At 43.0% G+C, this 25,433-nt stretch overlaps 1 protein-coding gene across 1 annotated transcript in view; it reads left to right on the top strand.

The window, feature by feature from the left end:
• Positions 1–17,698, top strand: part of Eepd1 (endonuclease/exonuclease/phosphatase family domain containing 1) — a 111,229-nt gene extending 93,531 nt beyond the window's left edge. The window contains exons 4-8 of the mRNA XM_008854194.3: positions 3,126–3,236; positions 6,335–6,469; positions 9,017–9,155; positions 15,278–15,472; positions 16,544–17,698. Coding sequence (XP_008852416.1) covers positions 3,126–3,236; positions 6,335–6,469; positions 9,017–9,155; positions 15,278–15,472; positions 16,544–16,743 — 780 coding nt within the window. The 3' untranslated portion in view covers positions 16,744–17,698. The remainder of the gene's footprint in view (positions 1–3,125; positions 3,237–6,334; positions 6,470–9,016; positions 9,156–15,277; positions 15,473–16,543) is intronic.
• Positions 17,699–25,433: the final 7,735 nt, after the last annotated feature.

Raw genomic sequence — 25,433 nt, 5'->3', positions numbered from 1 at the left:
ATTCATCTGTTGAGGGGCACTTAGGTTGCTTCCATCTCTTAGCTATTGTGAAAAGAGCAGCAACAAACATGGTTGTACAAGCGTCTCTACAATAGGATGAGTCCTTTGGGTATATGCCAAGGAGTGGTATAACCGGGTCATGTGGTAGGTTCATTTGTAGTTTTTTAAGAATTCTCTACACTGTTTACCATAGGGATTGCATGAGTTTACAATCCCGCTAGCAGTGAATGAGCATTCCCTTCTCCACATCCTCGCTAGCATTTGGTATCATTTGTTCTCTTGATCCTAGCCAGTCTGATTGGGGTAAAGTGATACCTTAGGGTGGTTTTAATTTGCATTTCCCCAATTACTAAGGATGCTGAACACTTTTTGAGATGTTTCTTAGTCATCTTTCTTTCTTCCTTTGAGAACTCTCTGTTTAGATCTTTAGCCCATCTTTTCATTGGGTCATTTGGTTTCTTGCTTCTTTGTTTTTGAAGTTCTTTATATTCTGAATGTTAAGCCTCTGTCAGATGTGTCACTGGTGAAGATTTTTTCCCATTCTGTGGGTTTTCTCTTCACTTTTTTGATTTTTTTCTTTTGCTGTATAGAAGCTTTTTAGTTTAATGAGGTCCCACTTGTTGAGTGCTGACCTTAATTCCTGAGCAACTTCTGTCCTATTTAGAAGTGCCTTTCCTACACCTATATCTTGTAATATCTGTAATATCTACCAATATTTTCTTCTAATAGTTTCAGGGTTTTCAGTTTCACATTGAGGTCTTTGATCCATTTGGAGTTGACTTTGTGCAAGGTGAAAGATAAGGATCTAGTTTCATTCTTCTACATGTGAAGATCCAGTTTTACCAGCACCATTTGTTGAAGATGCTGTCTTTTCTCCATTGTGTGTTCTTGGCACTTTGTCAAATATCAGGTGGCTGAAATTGCGTGTCCTCAGGTTTGGATCTTCAATGATGTTCCATTGATCTATGTGTCTATTTTTTGCCAGTACCATGCTGTTTTTATGACTATAGCTCTGTAGAATACTTTGAGATCTGGTATAGTAATTCCTCCAGAGTTGTTCTTTGTGCTCAGGGTTGTTTTGGCTATCTGTGTCTTTTGTGTTTCCATATGAATTTAAGGATTTTTTTTTTCTAATTCTGTGAAGTATGTCATGGGGATTTTGATTGGGGTTGCATTGAATCTATGTATTGCTTTTGGTAGGAGGGTCATTTTCACAATATTAATTCTTTCAATCCATGAGCATGGGAGGTCCTTCCATCTCCTGGTATTTTCCTCAGTCTCTTTCTTTGACGATTTAAAATTTTCATTGTAGAGATATTTGATGTTTTTGGTCAGATGTATTCCAAGAGGCAGATACATATATATGCAGCAATTGTGAATGGGAGCATTTCCCTGTATTCTTTCTCCAATTGCTTGTTATTGGTGTATAGAAAGGCTACTGATTTTTGTAGATTGATTTTATAACCTGCCACTATACCGAAAGTGTTGATCAGTTCTGGGAGTTTTCTGGTGGAACTTTTGGTATCTCTTAGAGCACTATGTTGAAAAGGAGTGGAAATAGTGGACACCCTTGTCTGGTTCCTTATTTTAATGGGAATGGTTTCAGTTTTTCTCCATTTAGAATGATATTAGCTGTGGGTTTGTTATATACAGCTTTAATTATGTTGAGGTATGTTCCCTCCAGTCCAATTCCCTCTATGACTTTGAAACATAAATGCATGCTGAATTTTGTCGGAAGCCTTTTCTGCATCTATTGAGATGACAATGTAGTTTTTGTCTTGGAGTCTATTTATATGATTAATGATGTTTATTGACTTGCATATATTGAACCAGCCCTGCATCTCTGGGATAAAGCCGACTTGATCATGGTGAATGACCTTTTAGATGTGTGTCTGTATACGGTTTGCAAATATTTTTGCATCTATGTTCACTAAGGATATGGGTCTATAGTTTTCTTTTTGGTTGTGTCTTTACACAGTTTGGGTATTAGAGTGATGCTGGCTTCATAGAAGGAATTTGGAAGTTCTCCCTCCATTTCTATCTTTTTGAATAAATTAAGTAGCATTGGATGCAGATCTTCTTTAAATGTCTGGTAGAATTCTACTGTAAATCCATCAGGGCCTGGGCTAGATGGTGGAGTCTCTTGAAAACATCACAAATCTGACAAATCTTAGGGAGTCCTTGAAAGAACCAACCCCAAGAGAAAGTGTTAGAGCACCTGGCCTTTGTACCATGATGTCAGTGGTTTTTCAGCTCTTCATCTGATTTTATCTATGTAATTTATTTTGCCTTGATGATAAACTGTTCTGTGTTCTCTGATATTGCCAAGGAACACACATCAAAAAGCATTCCTGAGCCAGGTGTGGTAGTGCACACCTGTAATTCCAGCACTCAGGAAACTGAGGCTGGGGGATTGTTGAGTGTGAAGCCAGACTGGGCCATGAAATGAGATTCTGTAAAAAAAAATCAACATAAAAACCCAAAACAAATAAACAAACAAACAAACAAACAAACAAACAAAAAACCAACTCAACGAAACAGAAACAGTGATGCACACTGCATTCATGTACCCAGGATGGTATAGTAACCATCCAGGACAGAGGAAAACCAAGGGAAATGATGTGGTTCCAAATTAAACTGAGGATCATTTTGTGCCCTCTAATCTAAGCCTTGAGGAGAAAAGATACTCGTTTGTGTTTGCCACTGATCCAGGTGCACCTGAGACCTTGAATCTACTTATTACAAGTGTGTAGAGGATTCTTTCATTTTTTTTTTTTTTTTCTGAACTGCTTGAGCCAGATGTTACAGAGATTCCATTTCTGTGGACAGAGGGTCCTTGAGGGGTAATTTGCCAGTTACCCCTCTAGATACTTGCCTTCTAGTTTGTGGTGTTAGTTGTGTAGGTATTTATAAGCACTCTTTTGTTTCCTTAAGTTTTAATCTATTTATTTTATAGGGGACAAATCACATTGTAACCCCTGGTTTTTGAGAACACAGGGATGACACTCAGCAAGCCTTATGTATCCCGAGTACTGTGTGATGACTCCGCATTATCTCCCTGTGCACTTTCTGAGTATGCCACCTGTGGGGACACAGATGCACTCATCTGTATTCTGTCTTTGCAGTTCTGTACAGAGCTAAACCAGCCGATCCTGCCCAACATTCGCAAGTGGAAAGGGCCCCGAGGATGCTGGAGGTCCATTGTCTCAGAGAAGCCCTCAAGTCAGCTCCAGAAGGTACCTTCCTCAGCTCAGCTGGCTTGCAATTTTGTTGTATTTACATGTAACTTTTCCCCAAATTAAGGCATTTTAAACTTTCCTTTGTCAATACCCTTGGACCAGTTTTGCATATCTGTCCTATTTTTTTAAATTATTACCATTCATTTCTAAGGCTTTGGGTGTCATTTCATGTTTAGATTGGGGATGGATTACTGCCCAGATTGAAATGGGAGTTTAGCATCTTGGGAGGAAGAATCCTGTCCAGGGCCAAGGAAGTTTTGTGTATTTCTGTTCTTCGTCCTTGGAATCCCTTGGCCACAGCTGTCCTCTACCAAGACTACAGAGAGTCTGTCATTTGCTGACAACTTCACATTATCCATGGTTCACACATTTGCTTTCTGTACTTGAACTTATGCACATAGAAATACTCCATTCAGATTTTCAGCAGATACTGCTTTTTTTCATCCTTGTCATCCTTATAAGCATAGATGAATCTCCACATATAAGCATTTTCACTTTTACATACCATATTCAAGCCCAAACCTTTTCACCTTGGCATGCTTAATATCATCAGGTCTTAACAGATTTTGGGATATATGTCATGTGCAGGCATGCGTGTGTGTGTATGTGTTGAGAGAGAGAGAGAGAGAGAGAGAGAGAGAGAGAGAGAGAGAGAGAGAGAGAGAGAGCATGCACGCGCATGGGCACACGTGTGAGGTTATGGCTGGATGCCTTTCCTTGATTGCTCTCCACCTTTATTTTTTGAGATAAGGTCTCTCAGTGAACCTGAAGCTGAAGGATTCAGCTATATGGGTGACCAATGAGCTTCAGGGATCTACCTGTCCTTTCCCCTCCCCCAGTACTGGGGTTACAGGCACATCCTACTCTGCCCATCTTTTTACATGGGTTCTGGGATCTGAACCAGGGCTTTATACTTGTATGGCAGGGACTTTACTGCCTGAACCATGTCCTCAGCCTAGGATCTTGGATTTTAAAGACTAGTACTTATAATTACTTCAGTTAAAAAATGTGTCTTTGCATAATTTCACAGTAAATGAAGTTATTTTTTTTGAACTCTAATGTCTAATATACTTGCAAACATGTGAATTGCATTTATGATTGATACTTGTGATTTAAGCTCTTAAGTCATAAATGTAGGCTGAATTAAAAGCATCTATAGAGTTATTATTACCAACAATAAGCCCATTTTATTTTTATTGGTAGTAAGCGCCTTCTCTTTTCAGTGACCACTGGAATCTATATAAATCTCCTTTCTCTGGTTTTGCTATTTTGGAATGAAAAAAGACCTGCTGACAGTGAGTGAGCATGTGTTCACAGTGGGCTGAAAGGAACTCACAGGGAATGCATCTAGTCTTCCAATATTTAGCTCAGGGCTCTCCCTCTTAGTCCACACAAATAATAATGACGCTGTGCTTTTTTTCAAAGGCCTTTGCCTGATGTCGATGTGTGAATTTTATGTAGCTATTAGAGTCCCTTCAACTTCATTCATTTAACAAATCACTCATAAGAGGTTATTGGTGCATGTATGAGAAAACAGACCAGCATCCCAGACCTATCTGTGGCTACTCTTCACAGGACCTGCCCTCTTTCACAAAGCTTTCAGCCATTTGGAGGGACAAGGCAAGTCATACTACTTTAGGTGTCAGAGCCAAGGTCATTAGAGTACAGTGGAGACAGCTGAGTTCCAGCCACTGACTACTCTTGGCCTCAGTTACTTCATCTCTACCATGGGAGCAGTAGCCCCTTCCTCAACTCACAGGATAGCCCCAGAATATAAAATAAATAGTTGGGGGGGGCTGGGGAGATAGCTCAGTGGTTAAGAAAACTGACTACTCTTGCAGAAGACCTGGGTTCGAATCCCATCACCCACATGGCAGCTAACAGCTGTCCCTAACTCCAGTCCCAGGGGGTCCGACAGCCTCTTCTGACCTTCGTGGGCATTGCACGACATGGGTGCACTTACCTATATGCAGGCAATACACACATACACATAAAATATAAATAAATAAATAAATAAATAAATAAATAAATAAATAAATAAATAAATAAAATAATGGGGAACTTCAGTGAGAGTGCAGGCCAGGGCTTGGTGGATAGGATGTGCCTTAGAGGATGGTGACTTTGGACTGGGATCCTTGCCTGTATCAGACTGCTGCTATGGCTAGGCCTGACTGTCTGTTATCATGGAGTATTATGGGCTCAGTGGGGCTGAGTCACCCAGATTAACGTACATGTGAAATTTCTTAAATTTTAGAGATGGATAGATTCAAAAATTTGTCTTAAAACACAATGTGAGTCAAATATCATGTATCCATGGGCACAAACCTTCAGTCTCAATATTAAGCAGCTGCCAGGTCTCTGAGGATCAGAGTCGTGTCCAGGAACCTACTGGAGGCAAAGTTTACAAGTGAAAAAACTGACACCTAAGAAGAAATCATTTTCTCCAAAGCAGCCCTCTGTTGTAGGGTGTGGCACTCTCCCCTGAGCCCAGTGAGCTATCTTGGGCTAGAAAGTGTTCCTCCTTGGCTGTGACTGTCCTGGCCACCTGAGTCAAGTTTGGGAAGGGTGCCTGGGAGAGGATCAGAACCACGGGGAGAAGGAAGACGTGCAGGGAGGTGGTGGGCATCATTTGTGAGAGCAGCAACTAATCAACAAACAAAACCATCCCTCAGAGTCTTATCTTTGAGCCTCAGTATTGACATCTATAGCGATGGGGTTTTAGGGAAGTTACTTAGCTTTTCTGAGTAACAGTAGCCTCATCTGGAAAATGGAGGTGTTAGCTACTGTTTCATGGTGTGTGATGACTCACAAAGTAACTCTGGGCCTGGTCTGTGCTTCTCCTACCTCCTCCCCGAAAGGGAAGAGCCATGCAACCCCGGCCATGCAAACAACTCTGAAATAGGCCATGGTGTGGAGTGTGCTGTGGCTTCGGAAGTATGTTTTCCATTCTAGAAACACCCCTGTGTGAGTAATCTTGGGAATTCCGAAGCACAGCCTGCTGTTGCTCTGTCTGGCCTCTCTCCCCTTCCCTGTGCTGGGCTGTACCTTATGGATATAGGAACCTGACACCAAGCCCCTATCTCCATCTACTATAGGGACCGTGCTATTCTGGATTCCTGTGGGACACAGCAGCCAGCGTGGAGCTCAGAGACATCACTGGGCTGGAGGGCTCACCCAGCAATGGTCATGGGAAGCCCACAGATCCCAGCCCATTCCTCACCAGGTTCAAGGTACTTGTTCCCTGTCATCTGTGCAATGTAGTTCCATCTAAAGGAGAAATCTTTGTAAAATTGTGGTAAGCCACATCTTTCTGCCTTGATTTTATTCTCTTAAAGTAGGGTCAGCCACCCATTCTGGAGGCTTCCTTGGCAGGTGTCCTTCTGCAGGGCAGGAAGGAAGTGGGTTTTGAGGGACTCTTAGCCCCAACCAATCTGACATGTAGTAAGAAGGAGGAAAAGAACCTAGGAGGAGAGATACGCACTTGTAGTCTTAGCAGTAGGGGACCATGGCTGGAGAATTGCTTGAGTCCAGAAGTTCAAGAACATCCTGGGCAATGTAGTGAGATTGCTTCTCAAAGATAGATGATAGATGGATTGTGGGGGCGGTCATAGTCAGGTCATAGGGCTTGTTCCCAGACCTGGCATACATCAGAACTACCTTCCTTAAAATCAGGGATTCCTGGAGCCTGGCCTAGACAGACAGAATTTTGGGGTTAGAGCTTAAAACTGTTTTCAAAAGCACCTTCAGCTGTCCTGCCTGCCTGGTGCTGGTTAGTGGGGCATTTCAGAATGACTAGAGATTTGTAGAACTGCTCTGTGGAGTCCGTCCTTCTCAACTACCCCTTAGGCCTGATTCTTTGGACTTCAGGGAGAAGGAGCCCACTGAGGGGTTGTTGGACTGGAGAAGGGATTCAGAAAGTGCTCTGGGCTGAGGATCTGGGCTCCTATCACTGGCATCTCCAGATATAGCCTTGCCTATGAAGGAGCCATGCGTGTCTTAGCAAAATCTGGGAGCAGCTAGACAGGTGGATCTGAGGTCTTTCCTGCTGCATGCCCTGGAGAGTGTTTCTGAACAGCAAAATGCTCTGACGCCGGACAACAGATGGCAGAATCCGGAAAGTCGCCACACTGACAATGAACTTCATCCTGAGTACTTAACTGTGAATTCTGGGTCAGGCAGAGAGATCCCTTGAAAGAATTTAGTAAGCCCACCTTCTGCTGGGCACAGGGACCCTTTCCGTATGCTCCCAGAAACTCTGCAGTGGGAGAATCACCCCTAACCCAACACTGTTTATCTCTGGCTGGAGAGGGACTGGGAGCAGACTGTTATTGGGCCTACACACCTATGCCCCATCTCTCTCATTTGTAGCTGCAGAGGTGATGGGGTCAGTGTGTGCTCACTGGTCTATGGTGGTACCCATAGGCTCCTTTTCTCTCCCTACCTACAGTATTGATGGGGTTCTGTTTGCACACATACACCTATGGTACTGATGTGTTGAGTTAGCCAGGATCATCTTTAAACTTCCTAACACCACACTGAACACCTTATGTTAAGTAGTTTGTTCTGGCTCTGTCTGATTAGAATGGTAACCAGAACCAGCTAGTGTCACTAAAAGGCAAAAGTAAGCTGGTATTTTTGTTGGTACTATTATTATTATCATTATTATTATATTTGAGAAAGAATTTCACTATGTATGCCACATAGTGAACTTCACAATCCAACCCCCTCAGCTTTTCAAGTGCTAGGACTACAGAGTGGGCTGTCACATCTAGTACTTTAAAGAACCCATTATCATTATTATCAGTTGTTTTTAGTTAACACATGAAAAGTCAAACTGTTTTTAATAGGCTAAGGAAAAAGTGCTAACTCTGGCACAGGAGTGATGGTCCCCAGTCATCTAAAGCAGTCACCTAGCTAGGCACTTGACTTCTTGTTCTTCGGGTCACATTTGAGGTCAGGCAAAAGCTCACGTCCCAGCCCCAGCCTCCAGGTGATTTCTCTGGCAGTGACAGCAGCAGCTGCAGAGGTGCTGGCCCTGGTGATGGTAATGGCAAACTGGGGCCACATCTGCAAGACAAGACTGGCACCGCCACTTCCTGGGGGCATCCCCTACACCCTTCCTTTCTTAGCAGTGTTTAGTGTTTGTTGCCATGGCTACTGGAAGGGCTGAATTGCTAAACCCAGGGCAGCTGAGCAATATCATGGTAGCTCAGAAAAGAAAGTGCCCTCATATGGCTACAGTGGGAGATCCCAGAGTCCATGTTGAGGGTTCAGGCTCTGAGTACATCTTCTGTTGCCCAATGCCACCGAACATTGGGGTTTTTACACACAGAAAATAAGGTTAAAGTGAGTATCAGGGCACGGCGGGTTTTAGAGGAACAAGAGCTCAAAGAGGAATAGGTGGGGAACCTTAGACTGGACCTGTGCAATATCCAGCTGCAAGAGGCAGCTCCTTCTTGTGTAGAGTTGCTCAAAAGGTAAAAACAACGAACCAACCTAAAAACCTGACACTTGAAGGCATGTACAGTTTTTCAGATCCTAAGGAGGAGAGGTGGGAGGCTGGAAGTGTTAGTGGTGGAGGTTTAAGGGGAAAATAGGTCTGTGCCTTGGAGAAATCTAACATGAAGTGCCTATGTTGCCTCCTAGGAGTGAGCTAGCTTTTCATTTGTTTACCATTGCCAACTGTGTTCATGAAGCTATTTATGAATTGGTTATAATAGATACAAGAAATATGAGTACCTAAGCTTTTCCCTGTCACTTCATTTCCTATTACCCAGGTGGGAAGTAATGACTTGACCCTGGTTAACCTTCAACTGACAGCCCTGGCCCTCCCAGGGGCAGAGACCTCAAGCAGGAACCACAGTGACAGTCACCGACTGTTGAGCTTTGCACTGACTCTACAGGAAACTCTGAAAGGTAGGAGACTGCTTTTCTCTGTGGCTGGACTACACTTCTGCAGGGCTGGCAGTGGTGCTTTCAAGACATCTCTTTGACCACTTAGGCTGGCTGTTTGCCAGGGAACAATTTGTCCGGGGAACAGTTACACTCCCTGCATCTCATGGCTCCATCTTTGTCTCTGAGGACTTCTCTAGTGGGTCCTAAGGTATCAGCTTTGTGGTTTATCAGCCTCTTAGATGGAGAGTTAGAGGAACAAATATCACTGACACTCTTCCCTGTGACAACTTATCCTGGGTCTAGCTGCCTTTGGGAAATCACTCTGGTGTGCCACCCACAGATCTGCACATAGTCTTGGAAAGAGACGGGAGGGGACAAGGTGAGGTGAGCAGTGCATTCCTATGAGGGGCATGCAAGTTTTAATCTCCTCTCCTTTGTAGCTGTAGGGTCTCAGGCAAGCCACCAAACCACTTCAGTTGGGTAAAGTTCACAAGAGCACAAGGGTGGTGATATCAGTATGGCTTGGTTTCTCAGAACAATACCCATCTCTAGGTGAAGGCTTGCAACTGGAGATCTGGAATTCTTGAGTCGTGATCTCTCCCCTAGCTTCCTATGACTTTTCACTGTCAAATTGGCCCACCACAGTGAGAGACTTGGTGAAAAACTGGCTATAAAAATGTTCCTATTAGGGGCTAGAGAGATAGGTCAGCGGTTAAGAGCACTGGCTGGTCTTGCAGAGGACCCGGGTTTGATTCCCAGCACCTACATGGCATCTAACAACCATCCATAACTCCAGTTCCAGGGGATCCAGTGCCCTCTTCTGATCTCTTGCAGGCATTATACAACGTGGGTGCACTTAAATACAGGCAGGCAATTCATTCATACACATAAAATAAAAATAATAAAATTAAAAATTGTCCCTGTCAAACTATAACTTTATATTGAAAAGCCTTTTTATTGTAGTAAAGTAGACATAACATAAAATTCGGCATCATGATGACTGATAAGGGTACAGCCCAATGGCGTGCACTCATTCACACTGCTGTGCATCTCTCACCACCATCCACCTCCAGAACGTCTTCATCTTTCTTGACTGAAGCTCTGCACCTACTGAACGCAAATTCCCTGTTAGCCCCAACTAGTGCAGGCTGCCTTCTGTGTCTGTAATTTTGACAACACATCTCATATAAAGAGAATCATGCAGTGAGTCTGCCTTTTTCACCCTGCTGTGTCTGCCTTTTTTCACTTTGTGTAGTATCCACCAGGTTGATTGTGCTGTGTCATGTGTTAGACTTTCCATTTTTCTTGAGGTTGAATAATATCCTGTTGTTTGTGTGCCATGTATTATTGTTTATCCACCATCTGCTCTTGGGTTGCTTCCACCTTTGGGGTGGTGTGAATAGTGCACTATGAACATGGCTGTACATACAGCCTTATGTTTTGAGTTGGGACTTATTCTGAACAGCTTCTATTTAAGTGATGAGTCTTCAAGATGAAAAACAGTAGAAGAGGTGTTTAAATGGAAATGCCTCATCCAACAAGGAGTGGTGTGGGAAACTGTTCCCCACGGTGCCTCGCCTCTTAAAAGGATGACTTGGCAGCTTATTACATCTGTGCACATTTCTATTCTTCCCTATCTCAAACTTTACAAGGAAGCAGGAAAGAAAGATGCTGGTTCATAATTTCTCTGAGAGCCTTAACAGATAACCATTTTTCTTCTGGCCTCCAGGGAGTGCCCAGGTTTTTGTGAGAAAACTTGAGGCAGGTTAGTATTCCACGTTGCCAAGGGACTATTGATTGATCCACAGCATGGCTCAGCCTTGACACATCCAGGTAGGGACAATGACTCATGCTCCCTGTGTCCAGGCTTGTAACTAATATCCAGTTAATTGTTAACTGGTGACAGTCCACATCCAGGGATTCAGGAAACACTCCAGCCTGTAACAAGGGTAAATCGATTAGCACAGAGGTTCTGCTCAAAGAAAGATAAAGTCTTCTTTCCCCAGAGTGACAAAAATAGCCTGATTTGCAAACTCTGGGCCTTTCTGCCTTTGTCTGCAATGTGCAGCTCCATTCAGTGGCCCCCTGCTTGTCCTTTCATGGAGACTTCTTTCAGACCTAACAACAGGGTTTGAGATCAAGGTCTCCTTTCTCTGTGAGCTGAGCAAGCAGGGACTAGAATGCATTGCTCACAGAATCTGGTAGGACGGTCCCTCAGCGGAGACCCATTCCAATGGATCTTACTGGTACTTTTTAAGTCTAGGGAACCTCTGGGGAAATTAGCCCTAAAAATTCTTCCCTCACTTCTGGGAACTAGGGGAACACTGACTGGAGAGCCTACTCAGGCAGGTGGCTAAGAGGAGATTGGGGCTTCTGTGCCTACAGATTCTCACAGGCAAAGCTGCTTCTGTGTCTTCACTAACACAGATTTAACTGGAAGAACGAGTTGTGAGAAATCTGGATGCGCCCATTCAAAAAGAGAGCCTTTGTTTTCACTTGCGAAGCTACACAGAACTGGCTGATTGACCCCTGACACCAGCTTCTCCTGTTTTGAGAGTTGTCCTGCCCAGTGAAAGCCGTTTTCGTTCTTATGGGAACAGTCTGCCTTCTCAGAATCTTAGCTTTTCTTTGACAATAAGTGCGCTAGCTTTTGCTTCCTCTCAAAATCAAGCTGGACCTTAATTTTGAGGCATTCATCCTGCCTCACCATATTCAGGGTCTGCCTATGTAGAAGGCACTGTTCCAAACTCTCCGTGTGTCACAGTGAACAGCAGCCCACATCCTGGACTCCTCTGTCTAGTTCGTTGTGAAGAGCCTTGGGTTTGAAGGCCAGCTCCATGACTTCAGGCAAATCATTCAATTTTCAGAGTCTGAGCTTCCTATCTGCAGAGAGGAGAAGGGGACATTACTTACCTTATGGATTATGGCAGTTAAATGGTACAATCTCTGGGAAGTGGTCTGTACAGTGCCTGAGACACAATGAAGGCTCAGTGACTGTTCATTCACAGTGCTCAGGTCTGAGTTGTAAGCAGTAATATTCTCAATATTCTCTTGGTTTTCCTGTTGGAATCTGGCATTGATGCCTCAAGACAGCTGGGGCTCACCTCGATCTGGGTGTGCTATTGATGTGATCTAGGCATGGGGCCAGAAAGTAGAGCTACAGGAGACTTCCATACTGTCCCCTTCAGTACCTCATGGCCCCTTGCAGGAGGGTGCCATCTGCAGCACACAGGTGCCCCCTGCTGGCTTTCTGAGCCATTTCACTTTAGATTCCTTTCCCTCAGCTGTTGTTAATACAGTATATTTATGCCAAGGAAAAAGACTTTGCAGAAGGTCTGGGATATCCTATTTTCTTAATGACCCACTCTCTTTAAAGTGCCCCTCACAGTGTGACAAACATTCCCTGGGGCCTGTGGCTTCCCTGCAGTGAACTCCCCTCTAGAGGGGTCAGCCCTGTTCATGGGAATCCACAGAGCCTGGCTAGGGGCCATTGTTCTTTTAGAATTCCTATGTACTTTACTTGGAAAATACTCATCACAGTTCCATTTCCTGGAGGCTGTGGGAGAAACATCTAAAATACTTCAAAGGGACAACCTTTTCACTTGCCCCTGCCCTTGCTTTCTAGCCCTTACTTACAAGTGAGAAATCTCTGCTGATGTTTCTCTGGCAGACTCTCATTAATGTGGCTCAGGAGACCTGAAGGGAAGGAGTCTGGGGCTGCTTATCCCTGTGCCGGGCACTTACAGTAGCTCCTGCAGGATCCTCCAGTCCTGAAAACAACCATCAGGAAATGGTTGTACTCTCCATTTGAGGGACCAAAGCCTTGCCCGAGGCTACTGAGCTGGAGGATTAGCAAAACTGAGCTTCGGTCTCGGTCACCAAGCAGTTTTCTCCTAGAACAGGGGCCAGGAACCGCTAGGTTTCTAGAAATGCTTCTCCGTAGCGTTTTCAGTTTCATACCTATGTGACTATTCTTCCTTCTAGCTATTTTGGGAGACTGGGGTAGGACAGATGCACATTCAAGGCCTGCCTGAGCTACAGAGAAAGTTCAAGACCACTCTGAGCAATTTAGGAAAATCCTTTCTCAGAATGTAAAGGGAGGACTGTAGATGTGGCTCATGGCAGAGTGCTTTCCCATTCAATCTCCAGTCTTAAAAAAAAGTGGTGCATGCTTATAATCCCAGCTCTGAGGCTGAGGTTTGTGAATTCAAGGCCAGCCTGGATAACACAGCAGAACCCTGTCTCAAAAGCAAAACAAATAAAATAAAAATAAAGAAATGTGAGGAACAATACCATTAAAATATCATTGAATATTTGTTTTATAATAGCTGTAAATAAATAGTTTTATAATTAGCAAAGGTTTGTTAGAAAAGTTTCTGTACCTGACAAGAGGTTACTATCCTTTTAATATGTGAAGAGTTACTGTAAGTCAATTAATAAACCATTAGTGCCCTGAATGAAGAAACTCAGTGAGTACATGCACACCCAGCTCTAGGTTTTGAACTTCTGATGGAAGAAATCAGGGCTTCTGGGAGAAGTGGCTAATTCTAGGGCTGGGGAAGAAAAGATACCTGTGATCCTGGGGCATTTGGAAGATTGCAAAGAATGGCAGCACTCCCATAAAACAAACAAAAAAGCAAGCAAACAGGTAAAGCATTGATAGACGAACTGGAAGAGTTCCTAGCTGGGAAAACTGAGCAGCACAGTAAATAGCGTATCAGTGGATTATAACTCAATATCAAAAATAAAAAACAGAAATTCATACTCATGTAAACAAGTGGTTGAATAACTTAATAAATTCATATGCAGAATTCCAAATAATTTGTTTAGGTATCCCATCCAAAAGGAGAGAGAACGCATCTTATTTTTCTACCTAGAAAGAAGACACCATCTTTGTAGACCAAATTAATCAAGTGAGAATATTGTGAAGGTGCAGAGGCACTCTGGAGAGAGTTGATATGGGAGCAGCCTTTGGAAACGAGGCCACAGTATATCCAGAATGTGAACACTAACCGTAATTCTAACTGGTTCTCAATATTAAGGACAGGAAGCAGGGACACAAATATTTGAATGAAATTCTTACTTTAGTATTATTTATTTTGGACATAGCCTTATAAACAGTCCACAGCAGGAGAACTGTAAACTACGTACACTCCCATGCGTGCTGGATGCTGTGAGCTGCTCAGTGAATGCCGAGATGCCGTAGCCTTTCCTCTGGTTCCTTGATCTGACTCAACCCCAGGCAGATAGAGTATATCTGCTAATCAGGGAGTAGCTGCTGCCTGCCTCTCTTACCTCCTTTTAGACATCTAGCTACTTTAAAAGTATTTAATTATGTATTTATTGTGTGCATGTATAGGTATGCATCTGTGTGCCCCAGGCCACATGTAGAGGTCAGAGGACAACTTGCATTCTCTCCTTCCACCTTGTGGGTTCTGGGGCTCAAACTCAGGTCTTCAGGCTTGGCAGTGGGTGCCTTTAGTCTACTGAGTCATCTTGTTGGCCCACATCTAGCTTCTTGATACCCTTTATGCTGCAAGCATCCAGCTACTCCGGCTTTTACCCTACAACCATAGTAACCAGGCTGCTTCACAACTCCCTGCCACTGTCTCTCATTCTTATTGTCCTCCTGTGCATCACCTCCAGGGTGCCTCCCCCTGTGCCTCTCCTTGTGCCGTGGTCTCTGTACCTGTTTGTGTCTTTGTACCTGCACTCTGTTCTGTTTCCTTTCCTGCCTCTCCATTAGACTGTGAGGTCCTAGAGGTCAGGGGTTCTGTTTTACTGTTCCTTGAATCTCCTCACAGCTAGGACCTGAATAGGTGCTCTATAAACTCCTCTGAGCTTTTGTTAGATATTTGAGCAAGACTCATCGTTTTTCCACTGTAAAATTAGAACCTGGGAGATTGAATGGGGTGTTTCTGCCTCACACTAGCTCTTATTTCCAAATTAACTTGAACTCAGTGAGGCTTCACAAGAAAATTTGGAAAAGCCAGAATTATGAGAACTATGCCATGGTCTGAGACCTGGACCTGGGGGTGTGTCTCAAATCAGGGGCTTATGATTCCTTCAGGGGGCTGGGGCCAGTGTTGGGTTTTGCTTCCCTCCTGCTTTTTACATCTTGATTTTCTTTCTTCTGTTTCCAGGAGAAAAAGATGTTGTTATTTTAGGGGATTTTGGCCAAGGGCCAGATAGCAGTGATTATGATATCCTAAGGAGAGAAAAATTCCACCATGTGGTACCAGCACAAACCTTCACCAACATCAGCACCAGGAATCCTCAAGGCTCCAAGTCTATGGACAACATCTGGATCAGTAAAAGCTTAAAGAAGGTGTTCACAGGTAGGGAAAGTCTCCCTCTTGCTGTTCCTGCTCAGTAGTGAGCCAGGGACATGCAGGTGTCTGAAGGGGCAGATGTTACCATCTCTCATCTTCGAGCACACCCAGGATTATGGTTTAGGACATGATTATTATTCAATCAAAAGCACATGAACAGGAAAGAGAGGGAAGTATGACAAATAATTAGAAGGCACCCGCTAATCTACAGAAGCATTTCATAGGTCTGTTAGTCACCTCTGTAGATCAGCAGGACTGTGATTCAGAGATGTGCTGATAACTTATTTAAAGACAGCTGTTCAGTCAACATTTGTCGAATGTTTGGGTGCTGTGTTGTGAGGTTCACCAACATGCTTTCAGTGAGGAGACATGTCACGTAGTATGTTGTCTTCTGTCACTGTGGCCCAGGACAAGCAGAATCTTGTGGCCCAGGCCTACAGATTTTATACTGGCACTGTGTATCACTGAGGACTGCAACAATGCCTTAACTATTCTGTGATTGTTTTTGTAGTTAATTATTGTTTTCCAATATAATTCTTGCTTCATACACTTTTAAATCTTTACTTAAAAATATCTTTGCTTTCTCAATAATCATGGCAAGCTTCTCTTTTCACCCTTTCTGTGGGAAGAATTTATTCTACCCTCTCTTTAGTGATTCTTGCTTTGTGAAACAAGGCTTTCATTGTGGACATCCTCATGAGGCATCTGACCCTTTGTCAAATATTTATTTTGGATCAGGGTATAGTTGAATGTTTTCCTATTGTATTTGTTAGGCTCATTCCTAGCACTGAAAAAAATTTAAGTTAACAAGTGCTTATTTTGCTGGCCAGATTAGTAGCAATGCATAAATGAGGAGGTCAGCTTCAATACTGTGTCTGACTGGGTAAGAGGTGTGGCTTCTGGGAACTTTCAGTGCCAATGTGAGTAAACTGCCATTATTTATATAGAAAATAAATTGGCCAAAAGCTTTTGCACAAGCCAGCTCACTGAGGCAGGCTGTCAGGACATCCCAGCTTGCAGGTGAGCAGTGCTGGCCATTCCCTGCCTAATGTCTCTACCTCTTCCCTTCCCCTTCAGGTCACTGGGCTGTTGTAAGAGAAGGTCTTACGAACCCTTGGATTCCAGATAACTGGTCCTGGGGTGGAGTAGCTTCTGAGCATTGCCCTGTGCTTGCAGAGTTTTACATGGAGAAGGACTGGAGCAAGAAAGAAGGCCCTAGGAATGGCAATGGGGTCACCTTGGAGCGAAGTGAAGCCAACATTAAGCATGAGCGATGATATTTCCACCCCCTGACCCAGGAGGGCGCAGGAAGGAGTTGACACTACTGGGTCAGATGATCCCAGGCTTTTGAATCATCATTCTGAGAACCTTGGGCCTGGGCCCTGGCCCACCACCTCCTTCGTGGACACTTTAGAACCTCTCCTGAGGGGAGCCTGTCAACACTGGCTATGCTGGACATCATGACAGAAGTTGACAAGAACTGCAATGTCTTGGGTATGGGAGCTGAGTTCAGAGGCCGGGGCAGCTTAGTGCTGCAGGCTGTGTGGTGTGGCAGTATGTGAACAGCAGCAGAGGTGAAGCAGAGCCAGGGTGATGGCCCAGGCTGCCAAGCCTTGCCCCAGCAGTGCCAGAGCTCTGAGATCTCAGGATGTGATATTCTGCCTGAAAATTCCAGGAAGCTTTTAACTGTGATAAATGCACTTCTCAATGAATGCACTTCTTAAAGATTTTTAGTTTTTTGTTGAAAAATAAATAAATAGATTAAAGTGTCTGTCTACAGTGAGGATGTGGGATGGGTGTCCCTGCCATGAGTGCTTTGTCACTCTAGTCAGACCCTCTCTGTGTGCTGTGGCCATCCACTCCCAAATGCCTTTTCCTACCCTGCTCCTCTTCCAACCCCACCTGAGACCTGCATGGGTCCCTCTCACACCCCTGTCCTCTTCCCTGGCATCCCTATAAGAGCTGCGTTGTCTCCTCCTTCACCTTCTTCCTCTGGATTCCTTTGCAGGCTTTTTCCTTGGAGCACGACTTAGTATCTGGGCCCTTAGTGTAGGGCATGTATCTATCACCAGGACTCATTTCCTCCCCTTTCCTCACACACTCCAGTATTCATTCCAGCGGGTTCCCAGCCCCAAGCCTCCCTTTGCTGACTCTGAGGCACACACAGTATTTGTATCAGCATGTTCTGCTCTGGTAGACCCAGCCAAACAGAGATGAAAAATAAAATTTTTAATTGTGCCTATAGAGAACAAATACAGGCTTTTTGTTCTTTGTCACCATTTCCTAAACAGCACAGTGTAGCAATGGTTTATGTACAGTTGACGTTGTATTGAGTGTCTGAATCTCATCTAGTTTAAAGTGCATGTAAGGAAGTGTATAGGCTATAAGAAAATACTACCATTTTGTGTAAGGAACTTGAGCATCCTTGGACTTCGTATTTTAGAGGGAAGAGTCCTGAAACCAGTTCCCCACGGATAGCCATGATTCAGGATATGCAGGAGGAGTGATTGCAGATTCAGGATATGCAGGAGGCTAAACCTGAGCGTCAGCAAGGGAGGGTTTGGAAGAAGAGCAAGACCATGTGGATTTTACATAGGCCCCCTTCTCTGAGCCTGAGCCATGTCAGGTTTTCCCTTAAACACATCATCCCACCATCACAGTGCCCCCTGGATTATAATGCCCATGTCACAACTCCTAACAGCCACCTAACCAGTAAGTACACAAATGAGTCCAAACCCAGGTTTCTCTAAATCCAAAAACACATTCATATCAATTCCATGTTCAACATTAATGTAAAGGTATAAGAGTAAAGAAGAGGTAAGCTTGATCTTATATTACCTAGGTCATTCCACTCTCTTTTTAAAAAATGTATTTTATTTATTATTTTCATTTTACGTGTATGAGTGTGTTGCCTGCATCTGTGTAAGTGCGCCTGTGTTATGCAATGCCTGCAGAGGTCAGAAAAGGGCGTTGGATCTCCTGGAACTGGAGTTACAGATGTTTGTTATGTTGCCATATAGGTGCTGGGAATAAACCCCAGGTCGTCTGCAAGAGCAGCCAGTGCTCTTAACCACTGAGCCATCTCTTCGGCCCTCTGTTCCAGTCTTTTTTGGAAACTGAGGATCTCTTCCTCTTTCCACACCAAATACAACATGGCCCAGGACTGAGGATCAGCCTCTTACCACCAGTAGTGTCTTGTATCTTAGATGCTGTTGTGTTAACTTTCCACGGGGAGATGTAAACAAATGTGCATTCACCTGATAGGGCACCAACAACAAACCAAAGAATGATTCTTCCCAGGTCTAGCTTGGTGAACCAATGAGTTTAACTGGGGTTACTTACCGGGGCATGGGTGAGGAGTTAACTACAGGAGCATGAACAACTCAAGCAGCTATACCCCAAAGCAAAGCTCCCTTCCCAGCAGCTGTTAACCACTTGTCTTTGGGAGGGGAGAGGCTTTCTGTGTCTTGTGTACTGTCTCATGTGCTGGGTATGAGCGCCTAGTGCACGGCCTTCTGTAGCTTGTGAGCCCTCCCCTTGAGGGCCTGTTAGTGGGGCCAGTCTTGTGAGGTTCTTGGATGAGTAATCACAGCTGCTCAGATTTCAAGATGGCAGTGACCAAACACGTGACAGTGTTCCACAACAGGACCATTGCAGTAGGAACTACACTGCAGCCACATCTTTGGTGTCTGCTTCTGCCATCAGGCCTGCAGGGAGCTGGCCCCCAGGCCACTCTTCTTATACTAACCTGTCCCTCTTGGTTTTGGTTCTGGTTTTGACTTTTTTTTTTTTTTTTTTTTTTTTTTTTTTTTTTTTTTTTTTTGAAACAGGGTCTCCCAGTAGCCCCAGCTGGCCTGGAACTCACTATGTAGACCAGGCTGGCCTCGAACTCACAGAGATCCACCTGCCTCTACCTCCCTAGTGCCCGGTTTTGACTTTTTTTTACTGCCACTTCCTTAAGCTGATTAAGAGTTTCTTTCAGTATGTAGAAGAGCTGGACATAAAGGACAGCTTCATATCACCCCTCACTTTCCTTATTGACATGTTGTACAACAGTGCAATTCATTATAATTGCCGAGTCAGTACTGGTATGTTGTTACTGACTTAAGCCATAGTTTACATTAGGGTCAGTCTGTGTTGTGCATCCTATGACTTTTGACAGCCCTACAGATGGTCCCTCATTTACAATGGGATTATGTCCCGATTAAGCTCCATATATACCAGGTTTAAACTATCTGTAATTCACCTTCCTGACTGAACACAGTTTAGCCTCACCTACTTTAAACATGCTCAGCACACTATAGACATTGGTCTGTTGTTGGAAATATAGCTCATACACAGCCTACATTATAATTTCTCATATAATTTATTGAAAACCTATATTCCTAAACCTCTAGCAACATTGTACACTATTGTTTCCTCTCATGACTGGGTGGCTAACCGGGGGATGTAGCTCACTGCTGCTGCCAAGCATCACAAGAGAGGACTGGACACATGTCAAAATTCAAAGCACTGTTTCTGATACCAGCATTAAGGCAAAAGTCCTAGTTCCAAAGAATCCCAATAGACTAGGCTAAGTACACTTCTCAGAAAACCAGCCAGAAGGTCTAGCAGTGCTAAAGTTAGGTGAAGATATTCTCAGTGTGGCCACACTAGGAAGAACAGAGTAATGACTAAAACCTATTTCTCAAGTGCTTACTGCAGTCTCTGAGAAGAAAGGAAAAAAAGCAATGACTTGGGAATCCATAGCAGTAGTCCCAATTGGCCATGGTCTAGCTGGGCCATCCTCTCAGGCTCCTCTGTGCAGGAATTTATTAGTTCCAAGGACTGGCTTAGGGGAAGTGTTGGTTCTTTGTCTTAAGGCATTCATCTATCAGGCCTGTTATTACTGGGAGCCAAGGTAACTGCAGGGTAGAAGTTTAGGAGGAGATGCACATGAGAGGCAGAGGAAAAGAACCTCAAGGCAGCTCAGGAGAAAGGAGCTGAAGCAAGATGGAATTAATGTTACTGGCTCCTTCAAGCCACTATCAAGCCATTCCATTTCAATGGGAGTGGTGTGAAAGTAGACCACTCCATTTTTACTCAATGCAAATCACTCTTGTACCATCATAAAGTCAAATCATAAGTCAAATGAATGGTCAGTTAGGACCATTTGTGTTACATGTCACATGACAGCTTCACAGAATACTTCCTCCTATCTGCACAATGCCTCCCCTGCCACCCCCGCCCCCCGCCGCCCTTGAGCAACATTGTTCTGCCTCCACCATTTTACCTTTTTCAGAGCAGATTTGGAACACTACAGTAAGAATCCTTTCAGAGTGGCTTCTTCACCTAGCATCATGCAACTGAGATTTCTTCATATCTTTTTCTGACTTCGTAGCTCCTTTTCTGTTGTTGTTGAATCACCTTCCACTGTTTGGAACTGATCTGCTTTTCTTTTGATGGTTTTTAAACCTCGCCTTCCCCGGTGTCCTCCCAGCCTACCCTGAACTTACCCACGATTGTGTCATTTCTCTGTCCTCCTCTCTGTTATCCTTCTCCCACCTTCCACCGTTGTCTAATAATTGGAGAAAGAGCCTAACTGTGAAGGATTTTGTGGGAAAACCAATGGGAGTCTTCAGACACTAAATTGAGCTTCTAGAAGTAAAGTTATTAGGTACTAGAGAAACTTTTAAAGGCGGCAATCACCAAGTGGGAGCCTCCTACATTTCCTGACTTCCTACCACAGATGGTCTGAAATTCTCTCTTCCTGACTGTTTTCAAGAGAGATTTGAACTAGCTTCAGTTCTGTCCTATTTTGGTTTCTGTTGTTCTGATAAAACATTACCAAAATCAACTTGAGGAGGAAAGGGTTTGTTTCATTTTACAACTTACAGTGTGCATTTTTACAGATGTCAGGACAGGAGCTTAAGGCAGGAACCTGGAGGCAGAAGCTAATGCAGAAACCACAGACGAGTACTGCTTACTGACTTGCTTCCCCTGACTTTCTTGATTACCCTTATAGAGCCCTAGTTCACCTGCCCAGGAATGGTACTACTCACAGTGGGCTGGGTCCTCCTACATTAATTAACATTAAGAAAATGCCTCACAGATATGCCTACAGGCCGACCCGATGGGGGATATTTCTCAGTTGAGGTTCCCTCTTCCCAGGTGTCTCTAGTCTGTGTCAAGGTGAGAAAGCTAACCAGTATACTTCCCTGCTGTTTTGTATGTCAGAGGCACTTAGCATCCCACAACCATCTTAGTGTTGTTGGTACCAGCCCAAATTTTCTCTATCAACGGACTGAGCAGAAGTGACTCCAAGGGTAGCTAGGTGCCCTCCTGGCCCATGTGACAACTCCCTCACTTCTGCTCTAGGAATAAATAAGCAAAATCAAGATGAGCCCCCCAGTCAGCTTCACTCTTCCAGAGCCAGGGAGATGTCTTGCTGGTGATTCTTTGATTTGGGTCCCTTTCTCCTCTGCATAGGCAAGGCAGGATAGAAGAATAGAAAAGTATGAGGACACATAAAAGAAAAGGAACCCTCCGTTCTGGAGTGTGGTTGAAGCATCTTGCTAGCTGAGATTCATGGATTCCAGAACAATAAACATTTGCTGTGAAGGTTGTCAACAAGAAGACAGTATTTATTTTCCAAAGAAATATCAGGAACTGGAGAGATGGCGTAGCATTTAAGAGCACTTACTGCTCTTCTGGAGGACCCAAGTTCAGTTCCTTGTACCCATGTCAGGAGGCTCACAACTGCCTGTAAGTCCAGCTCCAGGGCATCCAACACCCTTTTCTGGCCTCCTTGGGCAACCCTACCCCTGCACACTCATGGCATACATTCACACACACACACACACACACAAACACACACACACACACACACACACACACACACCTCTACAACATAAATAAAAATATGAAAGAAATACTTTCAAATGAGAATGTTTAAAATAGCAATGAACCCGTTTTGAGGCTTGAATGTATATGACCTTGTAGGCCTTCAGTTCTCTCCTAGTTATTTTGTGGGACTCTCATAAGACTATTAACTTTGTTATAATGAAGATATCCTAACTTCCTATGTAATCATGCTGGCAGGAACGAATATATTCCGAGACGCTTGTGCTCCTTCTTTCAGCTATCAGATTTTTGAAACAACGAGCCCCAAGAAATCGGAAATTCCCCAGGCATCTCATGCTAGAAGAAAGAAAAGGCTGAAGTCTGGTGCCAGCCACAGGGGGAGATTTTCTCCCAGAAAGGGGTTTATGGCTTACTGTAACACATTGCAGAGAGACCTTTGCTGAGATGATAATGATCAGGGAACACCTCGACTGGGACTGTTCAGCTATGAATACCTCGTACCCTCTATTTAAACATGAACCTAATGTCAGGAACCTGAAGATGAACTTGAGTGTGTGTGCGTGTGTGCGTGCGTGCATGTGTGTGTGTGTGTGTGTGTGTGTGTGTGTGTGTGTGTGTTGGGGGTGTTTCTGAACCTCTTTGTTCCTCTTCCCAATGCAGCCACATTGAATAAATCTAACTTTTCTGCTTTTTGTCTCTTTACATGACCTACTGAAGACAGGCTGTCAGGCCTAGAAAGATGTTAGGACCACTAGGACCTAAGAGCTGACCCTAACAACTCCAATAACAATTTTGGTGACCCAAGCAGGAGCCAAACCTATACAGTCTAACAACACTGGGAACATTTGCATCCTTGTAATCTAAAGTTTTACCTTATTAGTTTAATATTGTCAGGTACACCTCAGGAAGCATCTTGTGATATAATTTGTGTTTTTTAGCAGGAACTGAGGATAATAACTTTCAGGCTGGGCCTTAAATTCTTTTCAGCAATGAAATAAAGCATGTGTCTTTACTTGAGTGGAGGTTCCCAAAAGATAACAGAACTTGATTTGCAACTGCAATCATAAAGGAACACAGAAAGATATGACCAGCATCTGAGCCTTTGCCCACAAGCTTGGCCCATGGACTGGACCAGCACCTGTAGTCCAATCAGTGGAAGATCTGGAAAAGACAGCAGGACTACCTTTCACAGAGGAACTCTGAGGGATGACATAAGATTCTGAGAGCCAGAGAAGGAATACTATGAGACCTGAGACTGAACCCAGCACTCAGACCAGTCGGTTTTCATACCGTATATACCTTCCCAGCTCAATCTCTTCCATCTGAATCTCTTTCTTTATTAAATACTCAGTGTAAATGTGGCAGGTCAGTTTTGCCGTGCCCCATGCTTGTTCCATATCATTGTTTTCCCCTTACTCTTTGTCATCACCCCACCTGAAAACAGACACTGGTCTGGTTTTCATTGTCTCTGTGGCTCACACTTCTTGGAGACAGACTGTGTTATGTTATTGGATAGCATTTCTTTGCCTCTTTCTTTTCAGTCTATCTTCAGCCAAAGCTTCTTCATACCCACTTCTTGGCTCTACAATCATCTCTTCTACTTCTTTTCCATTTCTGTACTTCTGTCAACACAATATAAATATCTAGTTTTACTCTGCTAGCTTTTTTTAAAATTTGTAATTTAATAAACATATGATTAGAAGAAGCATTTCATTACAGCTTTAACATATTCAGCAACACACTCCAGAGCAAGGATACATCGTTTTCAAAAGTGGGTGTAAGTTTTTAAGTTCACAGTTGAATTAATACAGTTATACAGCATTGACCTCAGTATAAACCCTGTAAGACATGATATTGAATGAATTTTTACCCCTTAAAGAAGATCTCCATTTCATTTTAAAATATGCTGTTTCCTACATTTTCTTTGAGATTTCTGGGTTTTTTTTTTTTACATTTCTGATTTTTAAAATTATTTATTTAATAACTACATAACTGGAAGAAGCATTTCATTACAACAGCATTGACGTATTCAATAACAATTTCCAGAGCAAAGATGCATCTTTTTCAAAATTGGGTGTAAATTTTTAGGTTTACAGTTGAATTAATACAGTTATACAATATTGTACTCAGCATAAACCCTATAAGACATAAAATTAAATGAGGTTTAACCTTAAAAAAAGATCTCCATTTCATTATTAAAATGCACAGTTTCATACAGAAAAATTCATTTTAATGCAATTGACATTAAGCTGTTTGCACATGTGTTTCTAATCTCTATATATCTGATTATTACTAGTCACAGTCAGTTACTTTCTGAGCTCCTTGACATCTGAGCATGGATATAAAGTCAGTCTTAGATCTCCATTTCATTATTAAAATACACAGTTTCATATAGAAAAATTCATTTTTAATGCAATTGACATTAAGACGTTTGCACATGTGTTTCTAATCCCTATATATCTGATTATTACTAGTCACAGTCGGTTACTTTCTGAGCTCATTGGCATGTGAACATGTATATAAAGTCATCAGGTAGATTTCAATGGTAATGTTCTTCACATCTACTAATGATTAAGGAGCAATTTTTATGGTTTGAAGAATTATTATTTTTTAAATTTTTAAAAAAATTTAATAACCACATGATTAGAAGAAGCATCTCATTACAGCTTTAACATATTCAGTAACACACTCCAGAGCAAGGATACATCTCTTTCAAAAGTGGCTGTAAATTTTTAGGTTCACAGTTGACTTAATACAGTTATACAATATTGAACTCAGTATAAATCCTGTGAGATACAAAATTGATTCAGTTTTTACCCTTTTAAGAAGATCTCCATTTCACTTTAAAATATGCTGTTTCCTACATTTTTAAATTTTATTTTTTATTTTTTTAGAAGAAGCATATCATTACAGCTTTAATATGCTCAATAACAGTTTCCAGAGCAAAGATACAGCTCTTTCAAAAGTAGCTATAAAATTTTTAGGTTCACCATTGAATGAATACAGTTATACAATATTAAACTCACTATAAGCCCTGTAAGACATAAAATTGGATGAGTTTTTAACCTTTAAAAAAGCTCTCCATTTCGTTTTAGAATATATTGTTCCTTGAGAAAGACTCATA

This window comes from Nannospalax galili, unplaced genomic scaffold, assembly GCF_000622305.1.
Source record: "Nannospalax galili isolate Female #2095 unplaced genomic scaffold, S.galili_v1.0 scaffold66, whole genome shotgun sequence".
Lineage (NCBI taxonomy): Eukaryota > Metazoa > Chordata > Mammalia > Rodentia > Spalacidae > Nannospalax > Nannospalax galili.
Note: the sequence above shows the minus strand (reverse complement) of the source record. Positions and strands in the feature narration are given on the sequence as shown.